At 50.6% G+C, this 27891-nt stretch overlaps 1 protein-coding gene across 1 annotated transcript in view; it reads left to right on the top strand.

Annotated features, from left to right (window-relative positions):
* The window catches only part of LTBP2 (latent transforming growth factor beta binding protein 2), a 127785-nt gene that overhangs the window by 39410 nt on the left and 60484 nt on the right, over positions 1–27891 (top strand). The window contains exons 4-8 of the mRNA XM_074955944.1: positions 14647–14825; positions 16363–16533; positions 18011–18211; positions 19522–19787; positions 21705–21807. Coding sequence (XP_074812045.1) covers positions 14647–14825; positions 16363–16533; positions 18011–18211; positions 19522–19787; positions 21705–21807 — 920 coding nt within the window. The remainder of the gene's footprint in view (positions 1–14646; positions 14826–16362; positions 16534–18010; positions 18212–19521; positions 19788–21704; positions 21808–27891) is intronic.

The following is a 27891-nucleotide window of genomic DNA, read 5'->3' as shown; positions in this document are numbered from 1 at the left end:
GTCTACACTATGCAGCTTTTAGAGACAAGGCTGTGTCGACACAGCCTTGTCACTAAAAGTCAGCGTGTGTGAATGCTCTTTTGCGGTATTTTTGTCAGCACTTTTGCCGACAAAATACTTCCAGCATAAGCTTTGTCGGCATGAGAATGCTCCTGCTGACAAAGCTGCGTTCACACTGCTGCCTGCTTCAGCAAAACTTTCGTCTTTCGTGGGGGGCTTTTTAAAGTACCCCTGAAAAACAAAAGTGTTGGCGACAACTGTGCAGTGTAGACATACCCTTAGTCACAGGCTCTCTTTCTTCCTTCTCAGCCTGTGGAAGAAATAAGTAGATTAGCAGATTTTTGTTTGCTTGTTTATGTTTAGGCTTGATAGAATTTGATTTTTTTAAAATAATTTCAACAGATAATATGGATGTTTATTTCTAATTTTTTTCTATTTTATCTATTTAAATTTTCACAGTTGCAGGAAATTATGGGGTGGGGGTCAGACAACAAAGCAGGTCACTCAATAATTATTTAATGACAGTAGATATTGATTTCAAAAAGTAAAAGCTTTGTAACCATTAAAACACAAAATATCAACATCACATGTCAAAATATACAAAGTAAATAGCCTTCCATCAAACCCAATACGTTCTCACACAGCATTTCTCTCACTTTGTCATGGGTCTGCAGCTGTGGGAGGGAGGCCATTTTATTTAGGGAGACATTTGTTGTTGTCGTCTTTGGTGCTTGTAGAGTGAGTGAGCGAGCTGGTGCCATTGTCAGCCACGGACAGGTCCCAGTGGGCATGGAACATAACGGGTACTACTATGTTGAGGTGTTTAATGCCTATTTTGCTTCAGTCTTCACTAAGAAGGTTAATGGTGTCAGATACTAAATGCAATTAATATTAACAACAAGGGGAAAGGAAAGCAAAGCAAACCAAAATCAGGAAGGAACACATTAAAGACAATTTAGATAAGTTAGACGTATTCAAATCAGCAGGGCCTGATGAAATTCATATGAGGGTGTTTAAGAAACTAGCTGAAGCAATCTCAAAACCATTAGCAACTATCTTTGAGAACTTCTGGAGGACAGGTGAGGTCCCAGAAGACTAGAGAAGGGGAAACATAGTACCGATCTTTAAGAAGAGGAACAGAGAAGACCTGGGGAATTATAGATCAGTCAGCCTAACTTTGATACCTGGAAAGATATTGGAACAAATTATTAAACAATCAAGTTGTAAGCACCTGGAGGATAATAAGGTGATAAACAATAGCCAACATGGATTTGTCAAAAACAAATCATGCCAAACCAATCTAATTTACTTCTTTGTCAGGGTTCCTAACCTAGTGGATGGGAGGGAAGCTGTAGATGTGATATATCTTGATTTCAGTAAGACTTTTGACACAGTCCCATATGACATTCTTATAAGCAAACTAGGGAAATGTGGTCCAGATGAAATTACTATAAGGAGGGAGCAGAACTGGTTGAAAGACTGTATTCAAAGAGTAGTTATCAATGATTTGCTGTCAGACCCAGTACTGACCTCTGCAGGACCCCACCAGAGATGCCCCACAAGTCTATTTAATATATTTATTAATGACTTGGACGATGGAGTGGAGAGTGTGCTTATGAAATTTGCAGATGACACCAAGCTGAGAGGAGTTGCAAGCACTTTAGAGGGCAGGATTAGAATTCAAAATGATCTTGACGAATTGGAGAATTGGTCTGAATTCAACAAGATTAAATTCAATAAAGACAAGTGCAAAGTACTTCACTTAGGAAGGAAAAATCAAAGCTACAAAAATGGGGACTAACTGGCGAGGTGGTCAGACTCCTTAAAGGATCTGGGGGTTACAGTGTATCACAAATTGAATGAGTCAACAATATAATGCAGTTGTGAAAAAGACTAATATCATTCTGGGGTGCATTAACAGGAGTGTTGTATGTGGGAGGTAATTGTTTTGCTCTCCTTGGCACTGGTGAGGCCTCAGCTGGAGTACAGTGTCCAGTTCTGGGTGCCACACTTTAGGAAAGTTGTACACAAATAGGAGACAGGTTTCAGAGTAACAGCCGTGTTAGTCTGTATTCGTAAATAGAAAAAAGAAAAGGAGTACTTGTGGCACCTTAGAGACTAACCAGTTTATTTGAGCATGAGCTTTCATGAGCTACAGCTCACTTCATGCATCCGATGAAGTGAGCTGTAGCTCACGAAAGCTCATGCTCAAATAAACTGGTTAGTCTCTAAGGTGCCACAAGTACTCCTTTTCTTTTTTCTATTTACAAATAGGAGAGAGTCCAGAAGAGAGCAACAAAATAAGAGATTTAGAAACTTTAACCTTTCCTCATAGGTCAAAAAAACAACTGCGCATGTTTAGCTTTGAGAAAAGAAGACTGATGGAGAGACCTGATAAGTCTTCAAATATGTTAAGGGCTGTTATAAAGAGGATGGTGATCCATTGTTCTCCATGTCTACTGGTGGTAGGACAAGAAGTAATGGACTTAATCTGTAACAAGGGACATTTAGGTTAGATATAGGAAAAAACGTTCTATGTATAAGTGTAGTTAAACTCTGGAATAGACTTCCAAGGGAGGTTGTGGAATCCAGTGATGGGGATTCAGAGGTTTTTGAAAACAGGCAGAACAAACCCCTACCAGGGACGGTCTAGGATTAGTTGGTCCTGCCACAGTGCAGGGGGCTGGTTTTGATGACTTCTTGAGGTCCCTTTCAGCCCTACGTTTCTATGAGTCTATCTACAGGAGCAGTGTGCCTATACTTAAGAGTCTCGAAGAGAAGAGAAGGGAGGCTTAAGTGGTATTGAGGGAATGTGCAGATAAACGCTTGTGCCCCGTAAAGTCAAAAAAAGTCTTAATAGAACTCTGGGGCCAGCAGCTGGATCCACTGTTCATACATGGTAATGGCAGTGTCTTAACAAGGTACCAGTTTGCCCCGGTACTGAGAAAAACCATACTCTACAGTTTCCAGAGGTAAAAGACCTGGGATTTTGGTAATGAGCCTTGAGCCCATGGGATAGGGTGAGACCTTGTAGGCTGAGGTCCCTAACCATCTTTCTGCACCCTCAGAGCGAGCTGAGTCCTGGGGGGAGGCTGAGGAGCGTCTGGCCTCATTTTGCTGCTGCATCCAGATCGATTCAGAATCTGACAAAGGGGAAGTTTCTGGTCTGTGGGCACTTGAGGCTTTCTAAGCCTAGCAGCCTTCGGTCCCTGTGGACATGGACATTGGTGTGATGGGAGCTGTCTGTACTGCTCTGGTGCTTTAGTGGAAAATCTGAGATTGCGAAGCATTACAGAGAGGTAAGTGATTCCCTGGCTCACCCTGTGCAGAGTGGAGCTGGGAGTGTGTCTGGCTGAAGGGATGGGCAGATGGACATGGCGGATACTGAGGAGGATGTTGGTGTTATAAGACAGAGGTGAATCTGCCTGTTGTTCTGGCAGATTGTCAGGAGCTGAGTGTCACTCAGCTGCTGTCCTGGCTCAGAGCTCTTCTCTTGGAGCTGTTTGCACAGACTCTGGCCTGAAGCAGCCAGGATGGAATTACCAGCACATTAGTGGGGTGTGTCATTAGAAGGCCCTTACTCTGGGGCCCTGTGTGGGGAAGGCCATATGGCCCATCAACAGTCAGTGGTCTTGTGTGGGGGTCTGTGACCCTTGGCCTCGACAGATCTATCTGAACTGAAGGAGCCAGTTGAGTGCTCGTTGTCATACTGACTGCACAGTGCTGGTCCCATGTGTGGTTAATATCTTCTCCCCGTGCTGTCCAGTAACCACTCTCCACCCTCAGTACCTCCTGCTGGTTCTGCCAGCTGCTCTTGGTTAGGTGTTGATTAGGCAGATGGTGAGGCAACATGGACTAAAATGCCAACAATACCCATGTGGTACCTGGCTCTACAAACCTTCACACGAGCTCTCCAAAGGCCTGGCCTAGATCAGCAAGTGGACGAAGAGCTGGATGGAAGCTGAATCCAGGAAAGACGGAGGTGATTGTGATGCATTTACCCACAGTGCCTCGGATGAGTCACTGCCATCTGCTTACAGTGTGAGAGCGCCTTGTCTGTGCCCCCAGGGAAGCCCTCTCCACTTACTGGCTGCTGGCAACTCAGGTGCTCTATTCTGGGCTCCATACGCCCCGCTCTTTCCCAATGCAGGCTAGCAAATTACACACCCAACTTTGTTACACTTGAGTGCCCAGTCCCTTATCTTCTGGATACCTGCAATGGTCACCGTTTCACTGCTTCCAGGGAAGCAGTGAGCCCCAGTTCCCTGGTTTCACCTCAGTTCAACACTCTCCTTACCTCAAGGCTCTTAGAGGTGTCTATAGTAAAACCAACTGGACACTTACTTAACAGGGCTTGAGACAGGGATTCAAACAAAAGCAAGAATAAGGGTTTAAAAACATAAGGTTACATGTAAAAGAAAAACGAAAATGCAATCTGTAGCCTATGCTTGTTAACAAGTTACTTCCCTGTCTGATAAGGTATTTCTCTCCCAGGGGTTAGTTCTTACAGCGCTTGTCCAGTTTGAAAAGCTGGGGTCCACCTTTCATGAGGCACCCCCCCTGGCAGAGTCTCTCTTCTGTAGTGGCTAATAACTGGTGCTCTTTCTTCATCTCTTACATAGTTACAGACTACTGTCTCTTACCCCAGGGGGTGCCCTATATCAGAGACTTTTCTTGGGGGTTCTTGTGTCTCTGTAAATCCTCAAGCCTCCACCAGGCCCAGACTGAAAACAAAGTGCTGTCTCCACAGATGTTCACCACTCTCAACATTGATTGAATTAGCCCTGAGACCTGCCTCACTCAAGAGACAAGTTTTGCTTCAACAGTTTTGAACCCCAATATCCCATGTGTTATGTAACTCTACAGTTATTTCCTGTGCAAACATCTTGCAATACCCATGACAATCAGCTAGTTCTTAGGTTTCAGCAGAGGCTGCACATGACCCCTGCCGGTGAAATATTGAAGAAGCTGGTTGGACACCTGTGTATGCCTGTGTCACACTGATGTGGTGGGGAGAGGGGAAGCACTTGGAGGAATTTTCCACCTCTACGACATCGCCCTACTGAGGGCATCTACCCTCAGACCATTAAGGTAAGCCACAGCCTGGTGTCCACCTAGATTCCTCACAGCTTCTAGATACCCAGATAGCTGTGGTCATGAAAAATGCCCTCTTCTATCTCCAGCTGTTGAGAAGACTAGCCCACCTTCTGTCAGATGCAGACTCGGCCTTGGTGGTCCAGGCTTGGTCTTGTAATTCCCTATATCTCGCAATAAAATTGCTGACCTTTAAAAAAGCCGTAATTAGTTCAGAAAGCAGCAGCCTGACTGCTCAGCAGCACCAGCCTCCAGGAGCCTATCAACCCAGTACTCCGCTCTCCATTCTGGCTTGCCGCAGAATGCAGGGTCAAATTCAGGGGGTCAGTCCTCAACTTTAAAGTTTTTCATGGGATGGATCCAAGTTGCCTTGTCTATGCACGAGACAGAGCTTTCTCGGGGCTGGTCCAAGACTGGAACAAACTCCCCAGGAGCCAAGGACCATCACAAACCTCACCTCTTTCCTCTCCAAGTGTAAGGCATGCTTCTTCGACCTGCCTTCTCTAACATAAACACAGAGCGGCATGTACCTAAGGGGGGAAAATGACCACCAGCACAACCCTACCAAAACAAAACACTTCAGCATATACAATTCTCCTTTTGGGAGAGGGCACCAATCATATAGATGTTAGCCACCTCACTTAATGCAGTTCATCCGGGAAGGTGCTCAGGGGCTACAGTGACACGATAGAATAAGAACCTCTATAGAATACCCGAGGGACCAGCTCTCCCTATGTTTTTATTTCCTGCAGTGGCAGCCACGTTCCACTGGTGCAGTGGAGCCATCACCCTTAGGAGTGAAACTCCTGTGTTCAGGAAACTGAGCTTTGTCAGCAACTTGCCATTGGATCTGGATCCCAGGAGCGATCAGGATGAGCACAAACATCAGCACCTTCAGAGCAGAATGCCATTGCCACTTTGACCCAGCCTTCCCATAATAACACTGCAAGTGTTAGCCAGGTGCTCAGATATCACTGTGGTGGGTTCCCTAAAACAACTGAGAAGGAGGGAGGCTGTCCCAGGAGGCTGTCCCACGTGCTGTTTCTGTCACATGTGCTGGGCCTGACTGGAGAGTGCTATTAGCAGCCCTGACAGATGAAGAACAGGGAAACCAGCTGCTTGGCAGCCAGTCCCATTTTGTAAAGGAAGAGACCATTGTCTGTAGGCAAAGGCTCCAAGCTACAAAGAGCTGTGCTGGCCATGTGCCTGGCTGGAAGTGTGGAAATGAATAACAGTGCTGAGGGATTCTGAAGGATTGCCTGAGGCTAAAGCCCTGGGCCTTTACTGTCTCACTGCATAATCCCTGGGGCTGTCCCATCCTCATAAGTTTCCGGGCCTGTCCTTTGAACAGGTGTGGGCACGGACAGTGGTTGCACAAGCTCCCCAATTGCCTCTCAACCCCTACTCTGGCCCAAAGCAGCCCCAGCTAGCAGTGAGAGGGTATGTCACTATTTTCAGCCCTTAGTCTCACTGCTGGGACATTCAGCAAGGGGCGAGGGGGAATGTGGTTTTTGCAATTCGGACCGCTGGGAACTGGACTGAGACTCAACACCTGTCACGTATCCAGGGACACCAAGTGGCTGCAAGAGGGTGATGATTTCTAGCCACTACTGACTCAGGCTGCATTTAAACAGATGAACTCCAGATGAAAGGTTCCATTCCCCAACCTCTCTGAGCCAGTCAACCTCCTGACCTGGGGCTTGATTGTAGCTGGAGCGCTAAAGGTGAAAAGCTCTTTTCTGTTCCCTGACCTTGAATCTGAACCAGCCAGTAAGCCTGACGGGGGGCTGGATTTGAACTGGCAAACAGAGCTGGAAAGAGACTCCCTGCTAGTTGCTTTCTGTGACTCCCGCAGCGGACGGACGTGTTACCTAGCTTAATGTACAAATCCTGGAACGCATCTGCCTATAATGGAATCAAACAAACAAGTTAATTCAAAGCAAATCAACATCCCCCCTGCCATGCACAGACACAGATCCTTCTCTGTAAACAGGATCCTAGCTGGCTGCCTTTTCCCCATCGCTTTTCATGCAGGCTGTCTTGTTCCATTTTTATTTGCCTTTTGCAGGATAGGTGCTGGCCCCATGTGATGAGCACATCTCACAACTTTTATTCCTAACAGCAACATTCATCTCTTTTTTTGAAAAGTCCATTCATATGGGTGTTTTAACTGCATGTAACCCTTCTGCCCATCAGAGTTGGCAGCAACAAGGGCCGGGTTCAGTATCTAGGGTTCCGTTCCAATACCAGAATGCAAAACCAGCTTGAGCCCCCAACCAGTGACCTGGGACAAATATATATCACCACTCCCCCTCCCCAGGCGCCTCCAAGAGGCAATACTTCCCCTCTCGCAAGCACAGGGGCTGAGTGTAGCAAAAGCCTTTTAATAACAGAGAGAAACAATGTGGATTATGTTGGGGAAACACCACCAACAGGATTCATAACACAAACCATGAGCAAAAACCCACCCCAAGCAAATCGGGCTGTGTCATTTCCCTTTGGTTCTTGAGTCCAGCACCCCAAAAGTCACCCAAAGTCCCAAAAGTCCAGCAACCCCAAAGTCTCTGTCTCTGTCCTTGTTGAGTCCAGAGTTCAAAAGTTCATCTGCAGAGTTTTAACACCCCCCCCCCCCAGCCTGTGTGGAAATCAGGGGGTGGGGTGGAATAAAGGGTTACTTACGTGCTCTGACAGCCAACTGCCCCACCTCTCTGTGGGTTTCCGCTGCAGCCTTCATCACCAGCAGCCGCTCCTCTTCAGTAGCCATCCTGTAAGCCACTCACCAATATATCTTCAGGCCCCCTACTACTTAACACAGTACTCAGTGATTTCAGCTCATAGTAGGGGAGCCCCAGTGCTGGTACACCATTAGCCCAAAAATGAATTCAGCTCTGCAATCTGTAACCAGACTCCTAGTAGAATCAAAATTAGCTCTGCTATTACACAGTAGAGAAACAAGAAGGTACAGTTGCCATTTAAAACCCTCAGAAGGGACACAAAGTACAAATACCTGTCCCCAGCGTTTTTCCCTTTGCTGAGTTTTGGAACCCATGTCCCTTGCCTAGCTCCTTAGTTGATGGTGAGTCCCTCCATCATAGCAAAAAGCCAAGTACAGTTCCACTGTCTGTGATTCACATAATCAGGATAATAACACTTTATACTTCCTGCCCCGATAACAGAGAAACTGAGGATTCCACAGCAGCCAAAGTGATCATCTAGGCGGGGTGGGTGTGCCTATGCAAATGAGATCAGCCCCTGAAGTTCTTTTCCAAAACCTGCCACAACTCACCACCAGATGTCAGGGTAGAGCTCATGCTGACTCTGCTTACGTATACATATTGGTGTTTCTGAAAATCCCTGGAGTTGTCCCTCAAAACAAGAGGTCATATGCCAGACAGAGAAAAGAGCATGGCCACTCCCTACTTGTGGCACATGTGCTTCCTCCCTCAAGGATGATAGGTGCTCAGCATGTTTTGAAGTACAGGGGCTGTAGTTTCTATTAGTTCATGTCACTGGCCTGCTCCTCTGTGCTGCTATCCAGAGAGCCCCTGCTGCCCAGGGCTGAAATTGCTCTACAATGAACCTATTACCAAGGCAGCGGGTGTCATCATGCTTGCTTTGTGAGATCCCAGAGTGTCCCTTCTTTTGGGGTGCTCCCATATACACACCAGAAGCTTTTAGAGTTCTTGCCACACATGGCCACAGCAGGTCATTTATGGATAATAAGAAGGCGCAGATGTCTGTTGTTAGACCTCCAGGCACTTGCCATTGTGTGTGAGGCTCCCAGGAATGTCATATGGCTTCCAGCTCTTCCCTTGTCACCCAGATGGCCTTATTGGAAACATATGGCCTCATCTCAATGACACCTATGAGAGCTGTGGGAACATTGGGTGGGCTTTTCCCAAAAGGGCTGTGTTAGCAAATTGGGGACATTCATAGCTGTGTGCAGAACGTCTGAGATCTGCAGGCTAGCTATGCCATGGCTTCTGTGGGAGATCAGGGCTGGGTAGGACTGTATGAATTTCTCATGGGAGATGCTTGGAGAAACTGATGGGGAACACTAGAAGAATAGCAAAAATGCATATTTATGCAGATGTGTCAAAAAAAAGCTGAGGGAAAGATTTCAAGAACAAACACTGCTTGGAAGGGCCAGCGTGTTGGTGTCTTGATATAGACTCAGTCCTGGCTGGTCTTCTACTGTCTGTATGCCACTGGCTGCTCCTCACCATGGAAGAGTCTAGCTGGCCGCAGCTCTCTTGAGCGCTGTACTGTCACATAGGGCTCCCAACTTCACTGTTGCTCTCTGTATGAAATGAGATGGAGGCAAGAAGCCGAGCCTAGACTGGATGTTAAGGGACGTGCTGACTGTGACATTGGATGCGGGGACTGGATGTTGTGGGACCCCAACTTGGCTTTATATTTCATCACCCAGCGCTCATGGAAAGAACAAATTGTATTTGTTTACATAGATTTATGAAAACCAGATCCTAGTGCTCAGCCCAAGTGCTAGGAGCCCCTCATGGATCTAAAAACTCACAATCCTTAAAAAATCACATTAAACTACTTAAAGGGAAATAAAAACTGGATGTGGGGGGCCTTTGTGCTGCTTCATGAAAAAGGCCAAAATGTGTTGTTAAAATATTTTTTTTTATTTTTACCTTAGAAATTCATTAGAGGTTTTGTCTGCCCTGAAAGATGCAATGGCCTTGTCTCTTTCTAGTCTTTTTCCCTAAAATTTCCCACTGTTCACACTTCTGGTGAGTTCCACCAGTGGTAGCAAAGTTGGCAGCTGTAGCGTAGACAAGACTCTCAGGGCTGTTGGCATTTTACCACAGTGTCAACTATGTTGTGCTTTTAAAACACTGAGGTTCCCAAAATTACTAACACAAGGGGAGGGGAACCTAGAGTAGACAAGGCTTTGGTCATCTGTTTCCCCCAAAGGATTGAGCTGAAATGGAGACGCCCAGCTAGGTATTTCCTCATATGGTGAATGCTGTCACCCATGTCTCCTTCTGAACCCTCCTAGTGGCCTCTTGCACAGAAACAAGAGAACATTTGCTCCTAATAATGCTCTGGATCCTTCTGAAATGCTAATCATGCTCCGGGTCCAACTTCAAACCAAGTCCATCTATTCTTGCTAAGGACCACAGCCTTGGTAACACCACCTCATTGTCGACCACAGCCACAGGCTTCATAGCATAAGCACAGACATGCTGCCTTCATCCATAGCCAGGAGGAGATCATCAACCAACACTACTAGTGCCATTTCTGTCCCTTACCCAGGTCTAAGCACAGACGGACCATCTCAGGGGAATCTGAAGATTGCAGATATTGCCACAAGAATCCTCAAGAACCTTTCTTTAGAGATTAGATACCTGTCAACAGCAGGCAAGATCATTAGCATCAAGAGTTGGTTTCTTGTGTTAAGGTCTCACCAGAGCCTCCTAGAGGCTACCTGACACTAACATTCTCCTTGAACAAAGGGCCCATTGTCTTGCTGCTGGCCTTTACCAGCCCAGAGGGAGCTTCTTCCATTACACATGTAGTGACCTGAAGCACCCCAGTGCCTTTTTGACCACAGCTACACTTTGAGCAGAGGTTTTCATTGACTTGGCTATAGTGATGCCCTAGTCTCCTTCCTGAGTGGTTACAGTTAACTCAGAACCCCGCAATGTGTGTGAGTAATTAAAATGACTACTTCAGACCTGCATTAATTTGCATTACTCAACACTGAATCCCATCTGCCCTGGTGCTGCCCATTCACCTACCTTTGTGAGGTCTCTGAGGAGTTTCTCACCATACTCTGTAGTCTTGCGTAACCTAAGTAATTCTGAGTTAACTACAAGTGCTGCTGCCTTTTTGTTCATTTCCTTTCCCAGATCAATGATAAATACATTTAAACAACAGTCCCAGTATAGAACCTCGGGGCACTCCACTGTTAAGCCTTTGCCATGCTGAAAATTGACCAATTATTCTGACTCTGTTTTCTGTCACTTAGCCAGTTTCTGGTCTGTGACAGAACTTAACCTCTCACTTTGTGACTACTCAGTTTAATGGCCTCTTGTGAGGAACTTTGTCAAAGTCTTTTTGAAAGTCCAGATAAACTGTGTTAACCAGCTCTCCGTTAGCCACTCTTTTGCTGACATGCTCACAGGATTCTAGCAGCTTAGAGAGGCATGCTTTTTCTTTACAGAGGCCCTGCCGTTTTTCCCTATCATGTCTACCTCTGCAATTTACAAATCTATTTTTAATTACTGACTCAGCCAGTTTACAAAGTACTGACGTAAAGCTCACCAGTTTGTAATTCCTTGGATCACCTAGTGGGTTTTTTTTAAAGATCAGTACAGACGCTCCCCGGGTTACGCAAGACCCGACTTATGCAAATCCGCACTTACGGAAAAAAATCCATAAGCTAGAAATAGGAGGGGTTTTTTGTTGGGTTTTTTTTTTGTGTAATACGTTCCCGACTTACACAAAATTTGAGTTACGCAAGGCGTTCCAGAACGGAACGATTGCATAAGTTGGGGAGCATCTGTACAGCATTTGCTATGCTTCAGCCCTCCCAGTATAGAAGCTGATTTTAACGAAAGAATGCATATTTTCATTAGCAACTCAGTCACTTCATTCTCCAGTTCCTGCAAAAAAACCCAAAACCCTCTTGGGTGAATGCCATCTGGGCCTGCAGACTTCTGGCTTTATAATAAATCTGTTTCTTCATAGATTCATAGAGTTTAAGTCCAGAATGGACCATTAGATCATCTAGTCTGACCTCTTGTACATCACAGGCCATCAAATTTCACCAAGTTATTCCTATATTGAGCCAAATAAATTATGTTTGACTAAAACATATCTTCCAGAAAGGCATTCAGTCTTGATCTGAAATCAGAGAATATGGAGGATCTGCCACTTCCTTGGTATTGGTAAACAGTTTGCTCACTATTTAAAATTTTGTGCCTTATTATTCCTAACTTTGTCTGGCTTCAGCTTCCAGCCATTGGTTCTTGTTATGCCTTTCTCCAATAAATGTAAGTACACTTTGGTACCTGGAGTCTTCTCCCCATGAAGGTCCTTCTATGCTGTAATCAAGTCATATGCTGACAAAGGCAGCGTGCTCCTGGTGGGTTGGTGCTGTTGGTCAGCAGAGGGGAGCCAGCATGACAGCAAAGGTTTGTGACAGGAGCAGTGTGAGATGTTAACCCAAGAGCTGCTGGATGCAAGAAGCTCTGTGCTGGGGACCAGAATGCCTCTGCGATGGGCAGTAAGGAGCATGGCCTTGGAAGATGGGAGCAGCTTTGTACTCTCCCTGCTTGGCTTCTGCAAAATGCCCAAACCCATGAACCCCCAAAGCTGTAACTGCACCAGTGGGAGTTTGTTCCCTGTAAAGTTTCCCACATTCATAACTTTTATGGGCTGTGTGTTTTGTTTATTTCCTTGGCTCAGCTCCTCTCCAGGCCAAGTCTCTGGTCTTGTCAGTGCCCAGGACTCAGGTAGGGTTGAGGACTCATTCCCCAAGGAAGCTCCCATAGTGAGAGGAACTTACATAGAGACACTTGTGTCTGGAGTGAAAAGGGTAGATAAGAGGAGCTATAGGATTTTCCTCCATCAGCATGGTCCCATCTGATATAGGCATCCCCCCGCAGTGATGGAGCTGGTTCCCAGAGGCTCAGGGCTTTCCTTATGCTAGGAGAGAATTGCTTTATTTCATGAATGATTTATCAGAGGGTGAGTGGCTTGTACTGGGCTAACAGGGGGAGGGATAGCTCAGTGGTTTGAGCATTAGCCTGCTAAACCCAGGGTTGTGAGTTCAATCCTTAAGGGGGCCATTTGGGATCTGGGGCAAAAATTGGGGATTGGCCCTGCTTTGAGCAGGGGGTTAGACTAGATGACCTCCTGAGGTCCCTTCCAACCCTGGTATTCTGTGAACCCAGCTAGGCTGCACAAATGGTATGTATGACTGCAAACCCCCTCCAAGGATCAGGCTGCAGATGCTCCAAGATGCCACCTCACCTGACTCTGTACCATTCATCCAGTGGATGCAGGCGTTTGTGTATTAGCCCCAACTTGGGTTCCTTATTGGAATGCTTCCCTTTTTACAAGACAGAAGAGAGATCAGGCTGGCCTAAGCAGCAGACTGACCAGCTCCAGAGGCAGCTCCCTTCTTCCTAGCAGATTTTAGGCTGCTCTTCTGCATAGCTGTCTCCAGAGCAATTCATTTAAAACAGGCGCAAGCTAGAACATCAGTTGTAACAATGTGCCATTTTTGTCTGTTTGCAGGAGCTGGCATGTGCAAGTGTGACTGACTCAAAGATAACTAGCTTCTGGGCTGCTGGATTAAACTCTAGTACACCCCATATTATCCCACAGCACTGAATCTGTTCCCTGCAACAGTCCTACTGAGGCAGGGCTGCTTCTTATTTGCTCTGCTACTGTGAGTGAGCAGTTAGTGCTGCTCTGTGTGTGCCTCTGCACAGACACTCTGGCACACAGGTCTTAGGTCCAGAGAACTGTTTGTCTGGAGCACGTGGGATGAGAAGAAGTGGGTCTCATGTTTGGTGCCCATCTGGTTGCTGTGGTATGGTCTTCCATTCCTCTGCTGGGCGTTGGACAGACAGGCAGGCAGGCAGACAGAAGGACCTGCATAGGGCTGGCACTGCAGGCGGAGAGGACAGTGAATAAGAGGCTGGGAGCAGCTGTTGCCTCTCCTTGCACATTTCCCAGACTGGCTTTCTTGATTACTCTCAGCAGGTTCATCACCTGGCTGTACGGTGTTGGGGCATGGTGAATGGTTCCAGCATCATCTCTACTTCAGGTGTCCCCTGTGTTCATGGCATTCAAGCTGAGTGCACCAGGAGGGGAAGGGGGTTACCTCTGAGCATGGCCATGTGGGCAACAGGCTTTGTGTGACTGCCCAGGTGCTTGTGTGGCCGGGCAGGGGGTTTCTGTGACTGTTGCAGCCCATCAGGCTCAGTTCAGTCTGCAACCTCAGCCCTACTACAGTCCATGCTGCAGCCTTCCTCGTACCGCTGCAGTTTGCTCATCTCCTGGGGCCGTGCTACCCCTGCCCAGGGCCTGCAGGGACTCTGCAGCCCCCTGGTACTCACAGCAGCTGCATGCTTTCTTCAGAGCGTAAGACATGGCTGCATGTGAAGTGCGGAAAGAAGCCATTGTGCCCCCTGGGTTCTGTGCCTTTATACTGAGATGTTTCCCAGGGAAGATGAGTGCAGCCTGTCCAATTAGCATCCAAACATTTGTTTAGTGACAGAACCGGACTCTGTGTTATTCTGGAGGGTGACAGGCTGCTACAATATGCAGAGATCTGAGCCAGGAAGTCCTGTGGGAGATGCATCAGGAGAGGCGCCAGGAGGTCGCTAGCATTGCGGTGAAATGGCAGGGTGGGCAGTGGTCTGGAGGGGGTGAAGAGTGGGCGCTGCTCACCCTGACTGGCAGACAGGAGGCTGGGGTTTCGAGCATAGCAGTGCGGGTTCATATAGAACACACAGGGCGCAGCTGCAGGAGCACGGCATGGTCATCTGTAGTAAATATTCTTTTCCATAGAACTCAAGGAAGAATCGGCTCCCCCGTCTCCCAGCACACTGGGTCTTCACGCACTGTCCGGCGCTACCCAGTTGGTAATACTCAGCTAACATCCAACGCTCTACCCAATGGGAATGGGCATGAACAGAGCAGCTCTGGACAACACGCAGCCTATCAAGAGCATACGCTGTCTCTCTGGGGTAAGACCTACTGGGCTGCCAGTATCTCTCAAGGGCCTCCTTGGGAGGGGCTGCATTTGCTGATGACACCAGAATGATAATCAGAGGGGTAGCAAATACACAGGAGGCCCAGATCATCTGCCTAGCACCTCACAGAGTGGAGAGGCTGCAGGCAATACACTGGGATTCAGCTCTAGTGAGTGAGTGGAAAGTCCAACCCCAAGGAGAGGGAAGTAAGCAGCATGGAGAGAAACCTAGGGGTGGAGGAGGAGTCTGCGGTGAACAGCAAGTGCAGGAGATGGCTTGGGTGACAGGATATCAGCAAATGGAACCTATGCTCCTAGGAGCACAAAAACCAATAACGGGTGCATGCATGTGTGTGAACCGAGAGAAGGCATAATGCTACTCACACTGCTCTGGAGCCAGCAGCGCCCTGGGATGGTGTTGCAGCTCTAAAGAGAGAGAGAAAGCTTGAGAAATAAAGTACGAATGCTGCAGGGATTGGAGAAGCCCCATTGCACAGGGATGGACTGAGGGAGCAAAATGCAGATGGTAGGGAAGAGAGAAGGCTTGGGGGACATGATAAATGCTCCCAGAGATAGTAACTTGGGATGGGAATTTCACACTCAGGACATTGGCTGAGTCAATTCTCTCTCAGTATAATCAGAGAGCAGGGATGCAGCAATTCTCTGCCCCCTGATCTGGCTGTGGATGTCTGATTTGTGTAACCTACAGGTGGTTATTTCTTTTGGCTGGCCCCCCATAGGCCTAGTAAGGTGCAGAGGGGCAAGGCTGATAGAGACAGCTTGTATGAGATTGCCGGGAGAGAACCCCACCCTGACACACCTAGGGAGGATTCAAAGTGCCCTCTGCAGCTCCTAAATGGGGGCTCTCTCCTGTGGGCCTCCTGAGATGTGGGGTACAGAGTGTTCAGGTGGCGTCTAGCCGAATAGCTCCAGATTGTGGGCTGGCCGTGCCCTGTTGCCCATTTGTTGCCAGCCAGCAGAGCCCGGCAGGCTTGGAGAGAGAGCCTGCTCCTTTTTCTGGTTTGAATAGTTTAACTATTTTGTTCTATCTTTAAAAACAAACACCTAGGATGTTCTTCACAGAAAATGCTGTTAAGGAAACGAGAAGGGTGCACAGTGAAACGTCTGGAAGTCAGGAAATGCCACAGTTAGGGCTTGTCTACATGGGGAAATTTACTGGTATAATTATATCTGTACTGGTATGACCCCCTGTGGGGACACTCTTATTCCATTATGAGTGGCCTTTTCCCCGTTTAGCTTATACTGCTTCTAAAGTGACATTAGCTAAATCTGAAAAAGGCCAAGAAGCAATGGCCAGAATCACAGAAAGTGTAGACCCCTGGGCAGAGAATGACTCCCTCTCCCCACAGTTCTAGCAGAGCAATGGTCCAACCAGAGAGCGTGTCCAGCAGTGAACAGCCACAGCTGCCCTGGTGCCTGGCCTGCCATGTGCAAGTCCTGCAGTTAGGGTGCAGATGCTCATGGGGCTTGGCTGTGCTGCTTCCATTCTGCCCTGGCTTTTTCCTTCACAGGGGCCAACCTGACAGAGAAAATCCGAAAGATAAAGATTGTCTTCACCCCCACGATCTGCAAACAGACGTGCCGGAGCGGCCGCTGCTACAACAGCTGTGAGAAAGGGGACACCACCACCCTGTACAGCCAGGGGGGCCAGAACCATGACCCTAAGTCTGGCTTCCGCATCTGTGAGTATCCCAGGGCTCCAGCCTCCTCCCTGCCTGGACTCCTCCTCGTGTCTCAACAGACTCAGGCCATGGCTTCTCCCTGTGCTCAGAAGAATGTCTCACTCTCCCAATCAGGAGCTATTTCAGCTTCTCTGGGGGCCGACCTCACCCCCCCACACACACTTCCTCCCCTGGGAGGGGGGAACCTCATCTCCACCCTACTCCTCCCATTCTGGGTGGGGGGAGAACGGGTTTCAGTCAGAGCCGCAGACAGGCCTCACAGTCTCGCTCCCAGTCAGGGCCAGCTTGCTGCTTTCATTGGCATCCAGTCTTGGGGCTGCCTTTCATCACCTAATTTCATCCCACCCTCTCCTTTCACTCATGTGGTAGCCAGGAGAGCTGGCTTCAGGTTGTGAGTTGTTTCAGTGAACAGGACTGCTGAAATCTTTCCTCTTGTTTCCTGGATGCTGGGATTGCCTGGGAATTTTCTGTGCCATCTAGTGAGCTGGGCAGGCCGTTTGCCCCTCACACCAGGGATCCACTCAGGCTCCGGCCCCCCTGGGTGGTGGGATAGGGCTTTTCATTTGCTAGCCTTGGCAATCCCGTGGCGGTGAGATGAGCTGTTTCAGAAGCACAAGAGTCCCTCCAAACCAGGGGAGTTTGAGAGAAGCCCTGGCAGAGGTGGGGACTGAGCCAAGCAGGCAGTTTGTGTGAATTACCCCAATGCCCCAACACAGCTGGGTGTCTCCTCCCAAAGGCTGACTGAGTAGTCCCAAAATCTCCTGACTTGTGAGTGATTTCTAAGTGGTGTTCTTGGAGAATGGTGGGTGCCCATCTGCCAGGCACACAGCTTCACCCCAAGTCTAACAGGCCACCAGGGGACCTGAGGCAGGAATGTCTCATCGAGCCAGGAGAGAGAGTTGCCCAGTGAGCTCCCCTGCCCCTTGGCTTGTGAATAGTAACCCCCGCCAAACCAGGTTTCTTGGAAACTCTGATGCTGAGGGCAGGAATCATGCTAACTCCTCTCCAACTCCACTGTGTGCTGTTACATTAGCCCCCAACCACCTCTAAGAGATCCTGCTGGTGCCAGCAGTATCACCCTGGCTCTGTGGGGCTTTGCAGAAGGGTGTGTGTGTGTCTGTCTGTCTCTCTCTCTCTCTCTCTTGGTCACCAGCCACAATGACAAAGCCCAAGGGAGAGCAGATCTTCCTCAGCCTCTGACTGAAAGAGACTTGCTCCATTCTGAGCTAAGGGAGGGTCTGTGGTTTCTCCTCTTGCTCTGGTTAGGGTGACCCTCAGTGGCGAACCCCAGGCTGCCACCAGGCTGCTTTCAAGAAACGAGGGGCCTGCTGCTGTGCTGGACCTGCTGCTTGGTTATTGCAAGGCTGCTGCCAGGCCAGGCCACTCATCTGGGATCCCAGGGCTGATGCTGGGCCACTCCCTGGCCAGAGGGAGTAGCTAGGCTCCTCTGTTAAGCCGGTCTCTCTTTGCCTTACAGATTTCTGCCAGATCCCCTGCCTGAACGGAGGGCGCTGCGTAGGCAGGGATGAGTGCTGGTGCCCGTCTAACTCCACAGGGAAGTTTTGCCACCTGCCAGTTCCAAAGCTGGAAAAAAAACAAGTGGGGAGAGTCGTGAAGACCCTGGCCAGCGGCTCCATGAAGCAGTCCATGTACACACTGCCTCTGTCCAACCAGCTCGGTGAGTACAGGCCTGGGCCACCCACCCTTTCGGGCTGCCTGCACGTGTGGTTTAGAGAGCAGCCCTGGCTGAGTATCTGGGCCCAACTACCCTCCAGAGCATGGGCTTGCAAAGCTAGTGCCAGGCTGCTTGTGCCCTGGAGACTAGAACATTTCTGGACAGGGGTGTGTGGAATTCATGGGGAAGGGGAGGGAGGGCTCTGGTCTGGGAGATAATGGTGGGGAAGCAGTGGGGCTAGCTCTGGAGTCAGTGCAGGAAGGAGGTAAGGGGTTGGTCCCAGTGACAGTGGATCCCTTAATCCTGACACACTCTGTGCACTTTGGACAGCCCCCTCCCTCGCACTCACCCCACATTCCACACGTGAAGTATGGGATGGAGTGATTGTTATTAGATTAAAATATTGTGCCTGCCCTTCTCTCAAGCCTGGTGCCAGTTTTCTCCCAGGAAGCCCATGACCTCCCCACCTTGCTGCCAAATGCTTCAGGTCTCTCTCTCGCCCACGAGTGAGAACACACCTCTGAGCAGGTCCAGGTATCTTGGTATTCCAGCAGCTTCACCCTCTTCTCTCTGGACCAGTCAGTTATTAGAACGTGGGCTCTTTGGGAGGACCCGGGAAGGGGTGCAAGCGCTCGAATGTGCGTGTGGGAGCTTGTTGCGAGCACATGGTGTCAAGGCCGTGTGAGAGAGCGTGCAGATGAGCAAGTCCCGCGTGTACAAGGCCTCAGCCACCCAGAGGCAGCAGGACCTGAGTGTTGTGCCTTTTCCACGCTGTGAGAAGCACCCACAGGAATTAAACCCCACTGCTCTGTTGAGGCAATGCTCAGGGTAGGAATTTCAATGCATGGCTGTCAGGGAGTATCAGAGTTCTGGTGCTCACAGTGCCATGGGCGCAGCCACAAGGCTGAAACCAGTGGGAGCTGGGCATGTGCCTCTAAGTGTGGTCTGCGCGAAGGCTGCCATGGGAACACTGGACTCTCCTGGCTCGTGCATTTAACCCCCACCCCCACCGTAGCGTGGCATTAACCCAGAGTGTTGCACGTAAGCACCGTCCTGTGGGTTCTTGACGAGCTTGTCTCAGGTTGCGCAGGAAGGCTCTTCGGGGTTTGCCCAGCTGGGAGACTAGGCAGACGTTTTCCTTCATGACACAGGTTTTCTCTGGATTTCCCATGCGGTCGTCCCAGAGTGGCCCCAGCAATCAGTGTCCCCTCCACAGTGACACACTGGGAAATGAGGAGCTGCTCCCAGTGCCAAGTAGGTCACCTGGGCAAGCGTAGCTGAATTGTCAGTGTTGGTCTAAACTCATCTTCCAGCTTCCTTAAACCCTTCCCTGGTGAACGTCCACATCAACCACCCACCAGAGGCCATTGTGCAGATCCACCAGGTGGCCAGGGTGAGGGGCGACTCGGGCCAATCGGAGGAGAACAGTGTGGAGGCTGTACTCATGTCTCAGCTACCCACTGGGCTACAGTACAGCTACAGCAATGGGAACAGCAACAGCATCACCAGAGAGAGCGGCCAGCAGCAGCGGCCCCCGGAGCTTATGGGAAGGTGTTTCCGGGAGACACTGCATGGACAGGTAAGGGCTGCACCTGTCCTGCTTTGGGGGAGGGGGTGTGTGGAGCCGTGAGGGTGTGTGAACATGAGTGCAGTCCATGTGGCGGAGTGCATATGCGGCGTGCTGGTATGCAGGCTGTGCGTGCAGAGTGCAGTGCCTTTGAGAGGTGCAGGTGCTGCATCCGTGTGCTGTGGGTGCAGCTGCAGTGATGTAGTGGATGCATGTGACCCAAAGACGGAGAAAAGGGCATGCCAGTGGGACCTGGGGTCGCCGCCTGGACCCCGTCATGCCCTGTGCCTGTGTTGCTCAACCCTGACACCTCTCACATACAGTCTCCTTTGAATAGGTTCCCTATTTATAGAAACATTTACAGCAAGACTCTGATTCCTGGGTAGGAAATGTGGGAAAGTTCCTCTCAATCTCACACAGTAAGTGAAAGTCTGATTTTCATGGACAGTTACCTTCCTAAAAAGAAAAGGAGTACTAGTGGCACCTTAGAGACTAACCAATTTATTTGAGCATAAGCTTTCGTGAGCTACAGCTCAGCTCACGAAAGCTTATGCTCAAATAAATTGGTTAGTCTCTAAGGTGCCACAAGTACTCCTTTTCTTTTTGCGAATACAGACTAACACGGCTGCTACTCTGAAACCAGTTACCTTCCTGTGCATCTTGGTCAGAGCTAGGGAAGCAAATGCTCCTGGCGAGTTGCCTAGCCCTTCCCCTGCACTGCCTGGATTTTATTATTTTACCTTTCCCTGTTGGAGATTTCTGGCCCCCCAGTCTAACACCTGTGAATTCCCAGGGGCGAGCTCTGAGCGAGACCTATAGTCTGATGGACCAGGACTCTTCCTTCTCCCCCAACACCATGGATACAGTCCTTGCTCTCGATCTATTCCTGGGACCTTTCCCATCATTTGCTCTTTTCCATCCAAGACATTTTTAGCTGGATTTAATTCTCAGCAATTTCCTAAAGCAAAAATAAATGAGATCAGGCCCCAAACATTTGACATGTGAATACGGGGCTGGAAAAGCCCTATTCAGCTATGTGAAGATGGAGAGCTCTCTAAACCCAACCTCAGTCCCAGGGGACTCTCCCTCCGAGGGGCCAAGTTAAAGGAGGCCCCGTAAGAGATACGATGGTGCTCTCCTGCGACCCATAAATCTGCGGAGGGGAGCTCTGCAGTGGGACGAGGGGCCACGCTTGCTGGGAACGTGCCTTGTTTAACTGGAGCTGTGGCTGAGCAGCCTGGGTGACGGCAAGGAGCCCAGGCAGGAAGCATTTGTCTCTTCTGTCTGGGTCTGAAGCAGAGGTGATTGGAATGTGAGCACTGGGCACGTGGCCATGTGTCAGATGGATGGGGGCCAGATTTGGCCTGTGGGCCGCGACATCTCAGCTCTAGTGGGGAAGCCTGTAATCCAGAGGGGGAAAGAGAATCATTAAGCAAACAAAAGCATTTTACCACAAGCTCCCCATGTGGGCTGGAGCTGTGCACCCATCTCGATGGGTAATCCCCGGGTGGCTCACTGGCCTTATCCCGGGCTTTGCTGGGTGATCATCTCTGGGTCATGCTCTGGTCTGTCTAGCACCCCCAGCTCCTCCAAGGGGGCAGTCCCGGGGAGGCTCGTGTTTTTCTGTCTGTTAGACTGTTTACTGTCTTAAACTGTGTCCCTGGCCCCGCTCTGTCCCTGCAGGGAGCTTTGCTGTGACGGCTGTGTTAGTGTCTAGCACAAGGCAGTCATCCCCTGTGCTGGCTCTGCTCCCCTCCTCTGCAGTGAGCCAGGGCTTTATTCCTCCTCCTTGCCCCCCTCATACTACACTGCCTCCCACACTGCCCTCCCTTGGACACCCTTGCCCTGGAAGGGTGGAGGGGCTGGGAATGGTGCATGGCATAGTCCCACTCTGAGAATCCTGATGCCTCCTCTCCTCCTCCCTTTCAGTGTGCTAACCCACTGGCGGGCCTGGCCACGTTCGAGGATTGCTGTGGCAGTGTAGGTCTCTTCTGGGGGGTGAACCGGTGCATCCCATGCCCCCCGAGACCAGGTAAGTGCTGCTGCAAGGGAAACTTTAATGGGGACAGTCCATGGCTTCTCAGTCCCCAGAGCTGATCTTTCTCCACACACGCTACAGAAGGTAGGGGGATCCAGAGAGAACGGAGGGCTGCTCCAATCAGCTGAGTAAGCACAAGGCCCCTCTCATTTCAGGCCTCTTGGAATGTAGGTGTCCTTTGCTGAAGGCCTCTGGGAAGGAGGGTGCATCTAACGTGGTGTCTTGGGTGATGCTTGTCCTCTCCAGCCTCAGCCCATGCGCTGGGAGGAGCGGTTTGGTTTGAGCGCTGGCTTGGAGCCCAGCACTTTCCCCACAAACCGCCTCTGTAAAAGTTCAATGCAGCCAGTGGCTTGCTGTGTGCCAGATACATTAGGAGGGCGAAACAGGAAAACAACGGCCGAGGTTTTAGGAGGTGCAGCCCTAGATTAGCCGAGGAGGCTGCAGACTCAGCTGATAGAGTTACGGGCCTGCTCTAGGTCCAGCGCGGGCTTGGCAGGGGCTCTGGAAATAACACTACATCAAACAATTGGCAGGAGTGTGCTTGGAGTCCGTTCCAGGGACACAGGAATCCAGTCAGGTTTTTCTGCTCCCACGAGCTGAGCAGACTGACCCAGCACAGCTATAGGGGAATCCTCAGCCACTTGGCTAGGACCTTGGGCCCTCACTTTGGGGCTCATTCCTTGGGGTGCTAGGGTTTCTGGGAAGGATCCCCCATCCTGGGGAAGGAGAGGGAGTTTCCCATGGACTAGGTGACTCCTGCACTGTTCAGGACTGCTGCCCTGCTTCCCTCCTTGTGGGCAGACACATCTGTGGGCTCCAGCCTGAGATGGGGCAGGAAGCTGAGCCCCCGGGAAGGCCAGTGGGGTGGGATGTGCTCCAGGATGGGAGGAGTGATGCCAGTAAGGGTGAAATAGTCTCTAGCCTTGGGGGGAGTGCTGAGCTCTTCAGCCCCCTCTCTGTGGGAACATGGAGTTACCAGCAGGTAGTCTTCGCAGCTTGGCAAGATGGGCTTAGTGTTGTGCCCCCATGCTGCTTGTGGGATGGTGGATGGGGTCTGGTGCTTGCCCCCCACCCCCATCCTTAGTGGGACAGGGCCTGGGGCTTGCCTCTCCCCTTTTGGCATGATGGGGCCCGTGCTCCCCACCCACTGGCAGGACAGGGCCCGGTGTCATCCCCCTTGGCAGGTACAGGGCCAGTAAGATGGTCCTGGCGCTCCCTGAGTGGAGGTCAGGTTTCAGTCCCATAGTAGGGTGAGTGCATAAGCCGGTGTGCAGTCTGGGGAGAGGATTATTGCATTGGAAAGGGGAGTCTCATGTGACCAAATAGCCGCTGCCAGTAACCACTCAAACCTGTGCGCAGCCAGCCGGGTCTGCCCCTGCCTCCCAGGCTCCTTCCATCCCAGCCGTGGTTAACCAGCTAGAGAGCTTGCCAGGGGAGATTGTCCGGGGCTGCTGGGGTCTCTACAGCCCTCTCCACCTATGCCCTGCATGAGCCTTGCTGGATGGCAGGGACACCCTCTCTCCAGGCTCAGTGAAGTGCGATGCCAGCATTGGAGTCACAGGTGCTAAGTCCCTGCTCTTAGCATGTTGTGTGTCGGGCTGCAGCTCTCCCAGCATGGCTTTACGAGAGCAGGGAGCCTGTGCCCTAGGATTCCTTATTAGGATTAGATCAGCCTCTGTTCAGAGCCCCCATAAGAGATCCCCCCTGCTTCTGGGCAGGACAGACTTCATTCCCCCCATCACAGTGATCTGCAGCAGGCAGCCCCCAGGCACCATCAGCCCTACAGACAGAGAAAGGAATGGAAGCCTGGTGGTGGAGATGGCCAGGCCAGTGTGGTGTGAGTGGTCCTGAGTGCCGTGGAACTGAGGTCAGAGAGGGTGTGCTGAGAGGGGGTGGGCTTATTGGCAGGGCTGAAGCCAGACTAGAACGGCCCTGGGGTACCTACTGTGGGGAGCTGGGAGAAAAGGATGTTCTCTGGTATTTGGTGAGAAAGGGGAGCTGGCTGTGGGATAGTCCTTTGAGTGCAGGGAATTCTGTCCTATGACCGCTGCTCTGCGGAGTGCAGTGAGCACGGTGCTGCTGAGCTCACGCCTGCTTGCCTCAGCCAGACATGGGGCTCTCGCCTGCCTCCCCTCTCTTCACCTTGTCTGTCTGTCCATGCTTGGCACTGTAGTATCAGAGCACCTACACCTCCCCTCCCTCCTTCCCCCACCATGGGGACTAGCAGAAATAGACCCCTGAGAGCTGGACGACAGGAGTAAAGGGGAACAGTTACATGGAACAGGATTATTGGCACCTTCAGGTAGTGCCTTGAGTCAGACCCACCTCCTGCTTGTGTGCATTTACGTAGTCATTTAGATCTTTCTGTCTTCCCTTTGCTGCCTGTTGCTGGGATGACATTTGTCTGAGATGCGGGACTGGTTTCTCCTTAGTCATGGGCCATGCTAGCTGGAGCCGTGTTCCCTGAAATGTGGACTAGGGCCTCAGCATCTTGGCACCAATGTTAAAATGAGGTGCTCTGAGTTGTTGTGACCCTCTTGCCCTGTGGGACTCTGCTGTGGCCCCGCTTCTTGCTGCCTGTTTCTCTCTGCTGGCCCCGGTCTGCTCCAAGGGATGAGCATGAGCATGTGACTATGCGAGGGATCGCATGGTTGATGGGTTCAATACAAACAGGGAAATACACCATAAAGGCATTTTACGCACACACTTTCTCCCCTCCCCAGCCCCCGTATTTGGTTTCTAGTGATCCTCTGACCTTTATCTCCTGTGACAAAGTTCCTCCTCTGCCTTGGTGGGTCCTGCACTTATTGGCTGATTTGCTCACCTCAGAGGTTCACGGCAGCCCTCAGTTTGGCCACTTTTGTGGCTCAAATCTGCCATTCACTCAGTTAGCCTCATCACTGGCCAGCATGGGGAAAAGGAAGAAGAACAATCCCCAGTCTCTGCTGATCCACCTAGTGGATCGGGGAACAGGCCAGAGACCTTCCCTTCTGGTGAAACCCACAGTCCAGGTCAACTCCTCCGGTATCAAGTAGGGAGTTGGGGGGATGGAGGGAACCTGGGCCCTGGCCCCGGGGCCCTGTGGACTGCAGCTGTCTACACTGGCTCCTGTAACAGCTGCATGACAGCTACAACTCCCTGGGCTACTTCCCCATGGCCTCCTCCCAACACCTTCTTTATTCTCACAACAGGACCTTCCTCCTGATGTCTGATAATGCTTGTACTTCTCAGTCTTCCAGTAGTATGCCTTCTCACTCTCAGCTTCTTGCAACTCTTGCTCCCAGCTCCTCACACGTGCACCACAAACTGAAGTGAGCTCCTTTTAAATGCAGGTGCCCTGATTAGCCTGCCTGTCTTAATTGATTCTAGAAGCTTCATGATTGGCTGCTGGTGTTCTAATCAGCCTGTCTGCCTTAATTGTTTCCAGAAAGTTCCTGATTGTTCTGGAACCTTCCCTGTTACCTTACCCAGGGGAAAGGGACCTACTTAACCTGGGGCTAATATATCTGCCTTCTGTCACTCTTCTGTAGCTATCTGGCCTGACCCTGTCATACTCCATAATTGCTGTTTTCACACCCTTCCCATCCCCATGTTCTCTGTGCACATCCTCCATTTCCCCTTTCTCTCTGCTCCCTTTATTGAGAGCAGGGCTGCATGTGGCATCTTCATTGGGCTACCGAAGGCTGTAAGAACTTCCCACCTCCCTGCCCCTTGCCAGGCGCTGGGTATCCCATACCAATGAATTCTACAAGCGTGAGGCCCAGCAGCTCCCCCACCCCCCCAATTTACACCCCTGGATCTCAGAGAACTGCAAGGGCTAGGGGGACACAAATTCCATAGACTTTCAAGGGACCCTCATGGCTGGATTGGGTGCTGCCCTTCGACTGTGCATGGCAGGTGAATGTCAGTGAGAGAATCCCAGGTTACTAATGTGTGTTGAGTTTTTCACTCAGGGGGGCACAGAGTGCCCCTGATCCCTGCGTGGGAAATCTTGGCCATCAGTGGCAGCAGGGACCAGACAGACATCCCATAGGAAGCAGGCTTCACCCCTGCAAACACGAAATCTCCATCTGTGCTCTTAGCAGATAGCTGGGGAGGGCACTAGCTTGTTAGAAATAACCATTAACTCCCAGTGGCTCCCGATTCCATGGCTTGCCACACTATGTCCCTGTAGCAGCTGGGGCTCAGGGGAGCGTGACATTGGTTCAGATGGTTATTTGTCTGTTGATTGAGCTCAGACAGATGGATGCCTGTCTGGCTTTCATCAGATTAATTCCATGTGGACGTGAAAGTCGACAGCAAAGAATGTATCCCCCATGTTCTTCCTTCCCATGCCACCAGGAAATCCCGGCCTCAGTCCCTGGCTTTGGGCTACAGTCTCCCCTTGAAGGCCAACAGGCCCTTGTGTACATTGGCAGAAATTCAGGTTAGCTGGAGAGGCCCAGAGCTTCCATTTTTCTCTCTGATTCTGTGCAAGTCTCTATCGAATCCATCTTTGCTTTGCTGCTCCTTAAACGGCCCTACATGGTGGAGACCACACGGTGTGAGAACAGCCAGAGAGCTGCCATGTGCTGGGGCTGGTGCAGCGGGAAGGTTGCACTGCTCTGAATGAGGCTAGTGCCACTGAATTGCTGATGTGCTTTTCCCTGGAACGTGCTCTCAGCATCTGATGCCAGAGGTCAGACAGAAATGGGACAGGGGCACAGGTTCCTCTTCCACATTCTCATCTCTCTCCTGGAGGCACCAAGTGCTATAACCTCTCTTCACCCCCAGCTTTGCTCCATGCCTCCTCTCCTCAGGGCTCTCAGCATCTATGGATGCTCCTTTCTCCACCCAAGGTGCTGGTATAAAGAGGCCTTCAACCTGATGCTTGGGGTGTATCACTCTGCATTGTGCCCACCAGCAGAGACTCCACATCCCATGTTCAGAGCCCAGCTGTTTCTTTCAGACTCAGACCTGGGCCCTGCACATTGTTCATGTTGTTGGGCTGTAGCTCATTGACCCGGTCAACCACTTGCGCAGCAACGGTCATCCTGCTCACATACCGCTTTCCTCTGGCACTGGGGATTTCCAAGAAAGCTCCCCTCTGTGCCCTCCTGTCCTGGGGAGCTGTGCACCAGAACCCAGTCTCGACAGCTCTTGGAATTTCAAGCATTCCAGCAACCAGAGACGGAAATGGCAGAAATTAGCTCAGCGTAAACACTTACAAATGTACGGCAGGGCAGCCAGGCGAGAGCTAGACAAATGAAGAACTTGTTTGGATTGACTTGCTGCCTGAGACACTGGATTATTAGTTGAGTCTGGAGACAGCCGGACGTCTCTGCTGACTTGCAGCTTTTATATTAGGTACACATTAGTGTGTGGGAAACATCAGAGAATTGGATGGAACCAAGGCCGACAGCTCTCTGAACTCGCCCGCCACGCCCGTCCTGCCCGTTCTTCATTCACCTAGCACCAGCAGTGGTAGGGGCACTTCATATGCCACATCTATGTCCAGTGGAGGCTGGGGCTGGGATGTGCCCAGGTGGGGTGTATTTTACTCCAGGCAGGGTATCAGCCCCACAGCTTTCATTTGCATGTGTGATTTTCAGTTGCCTGGTTTGTCCACTCTCTGTTGGGGGGACATGGATTTCTATGCCTCCTGGAAGAGATGTGTTTGAGAAGGGATTTGGAAGAGGAGGGCTGAGGTGTGGCAGAGTGCGCAGGGAGCGGCTTTTGCCCACGTTAAGTTGGTGGTAAGACATCCAGGAAGAGAAGTTGGAGACAGACTGAAACATGGGATTGGGTGGGGGTCAGGAGATATGTCAGGAGGGGTGAGGTAGATCTGTGAGTCACTGGTGTACGGAGGGTAATTAAAGCTGTGTGAGTGGATGAGATGATCTAGAGAGAGGGTGTGAAGGGATCAGAGGATGGGGCCAAGCATGGAGCCCAGTGGGAGCCACTTGCAGAGTGGGAGGCGGGAAGGAGGATCCCCTGGAACAGTTGCTGATGGAGTGACCAGAGAGGCTGGAGTGAACTGAGGCACGAAAGCCAAGGGAGGGCAAGACTGCAGAAAAGAGGATGTGTGACTGGCAGGGT

This window comes from Natator depressus, chromosome 6, assembly GCF_965152275.1.
Source record: "Natator depressus isolate rNatDep1 chromosome 6, rNatDep2.hap1, whole genome shotgun sequence".
NCBI classification, from domain to species: Eukaryota; Metazoa; Chordata; order Testudines; family Cheloniidae; genus Natator; species Natator depressus.
The sequence above is the reverse complement of the archived record's forward strand: the minus strand, read 5'-3'. Positions and strand labels throughout refer to the sequence as shown.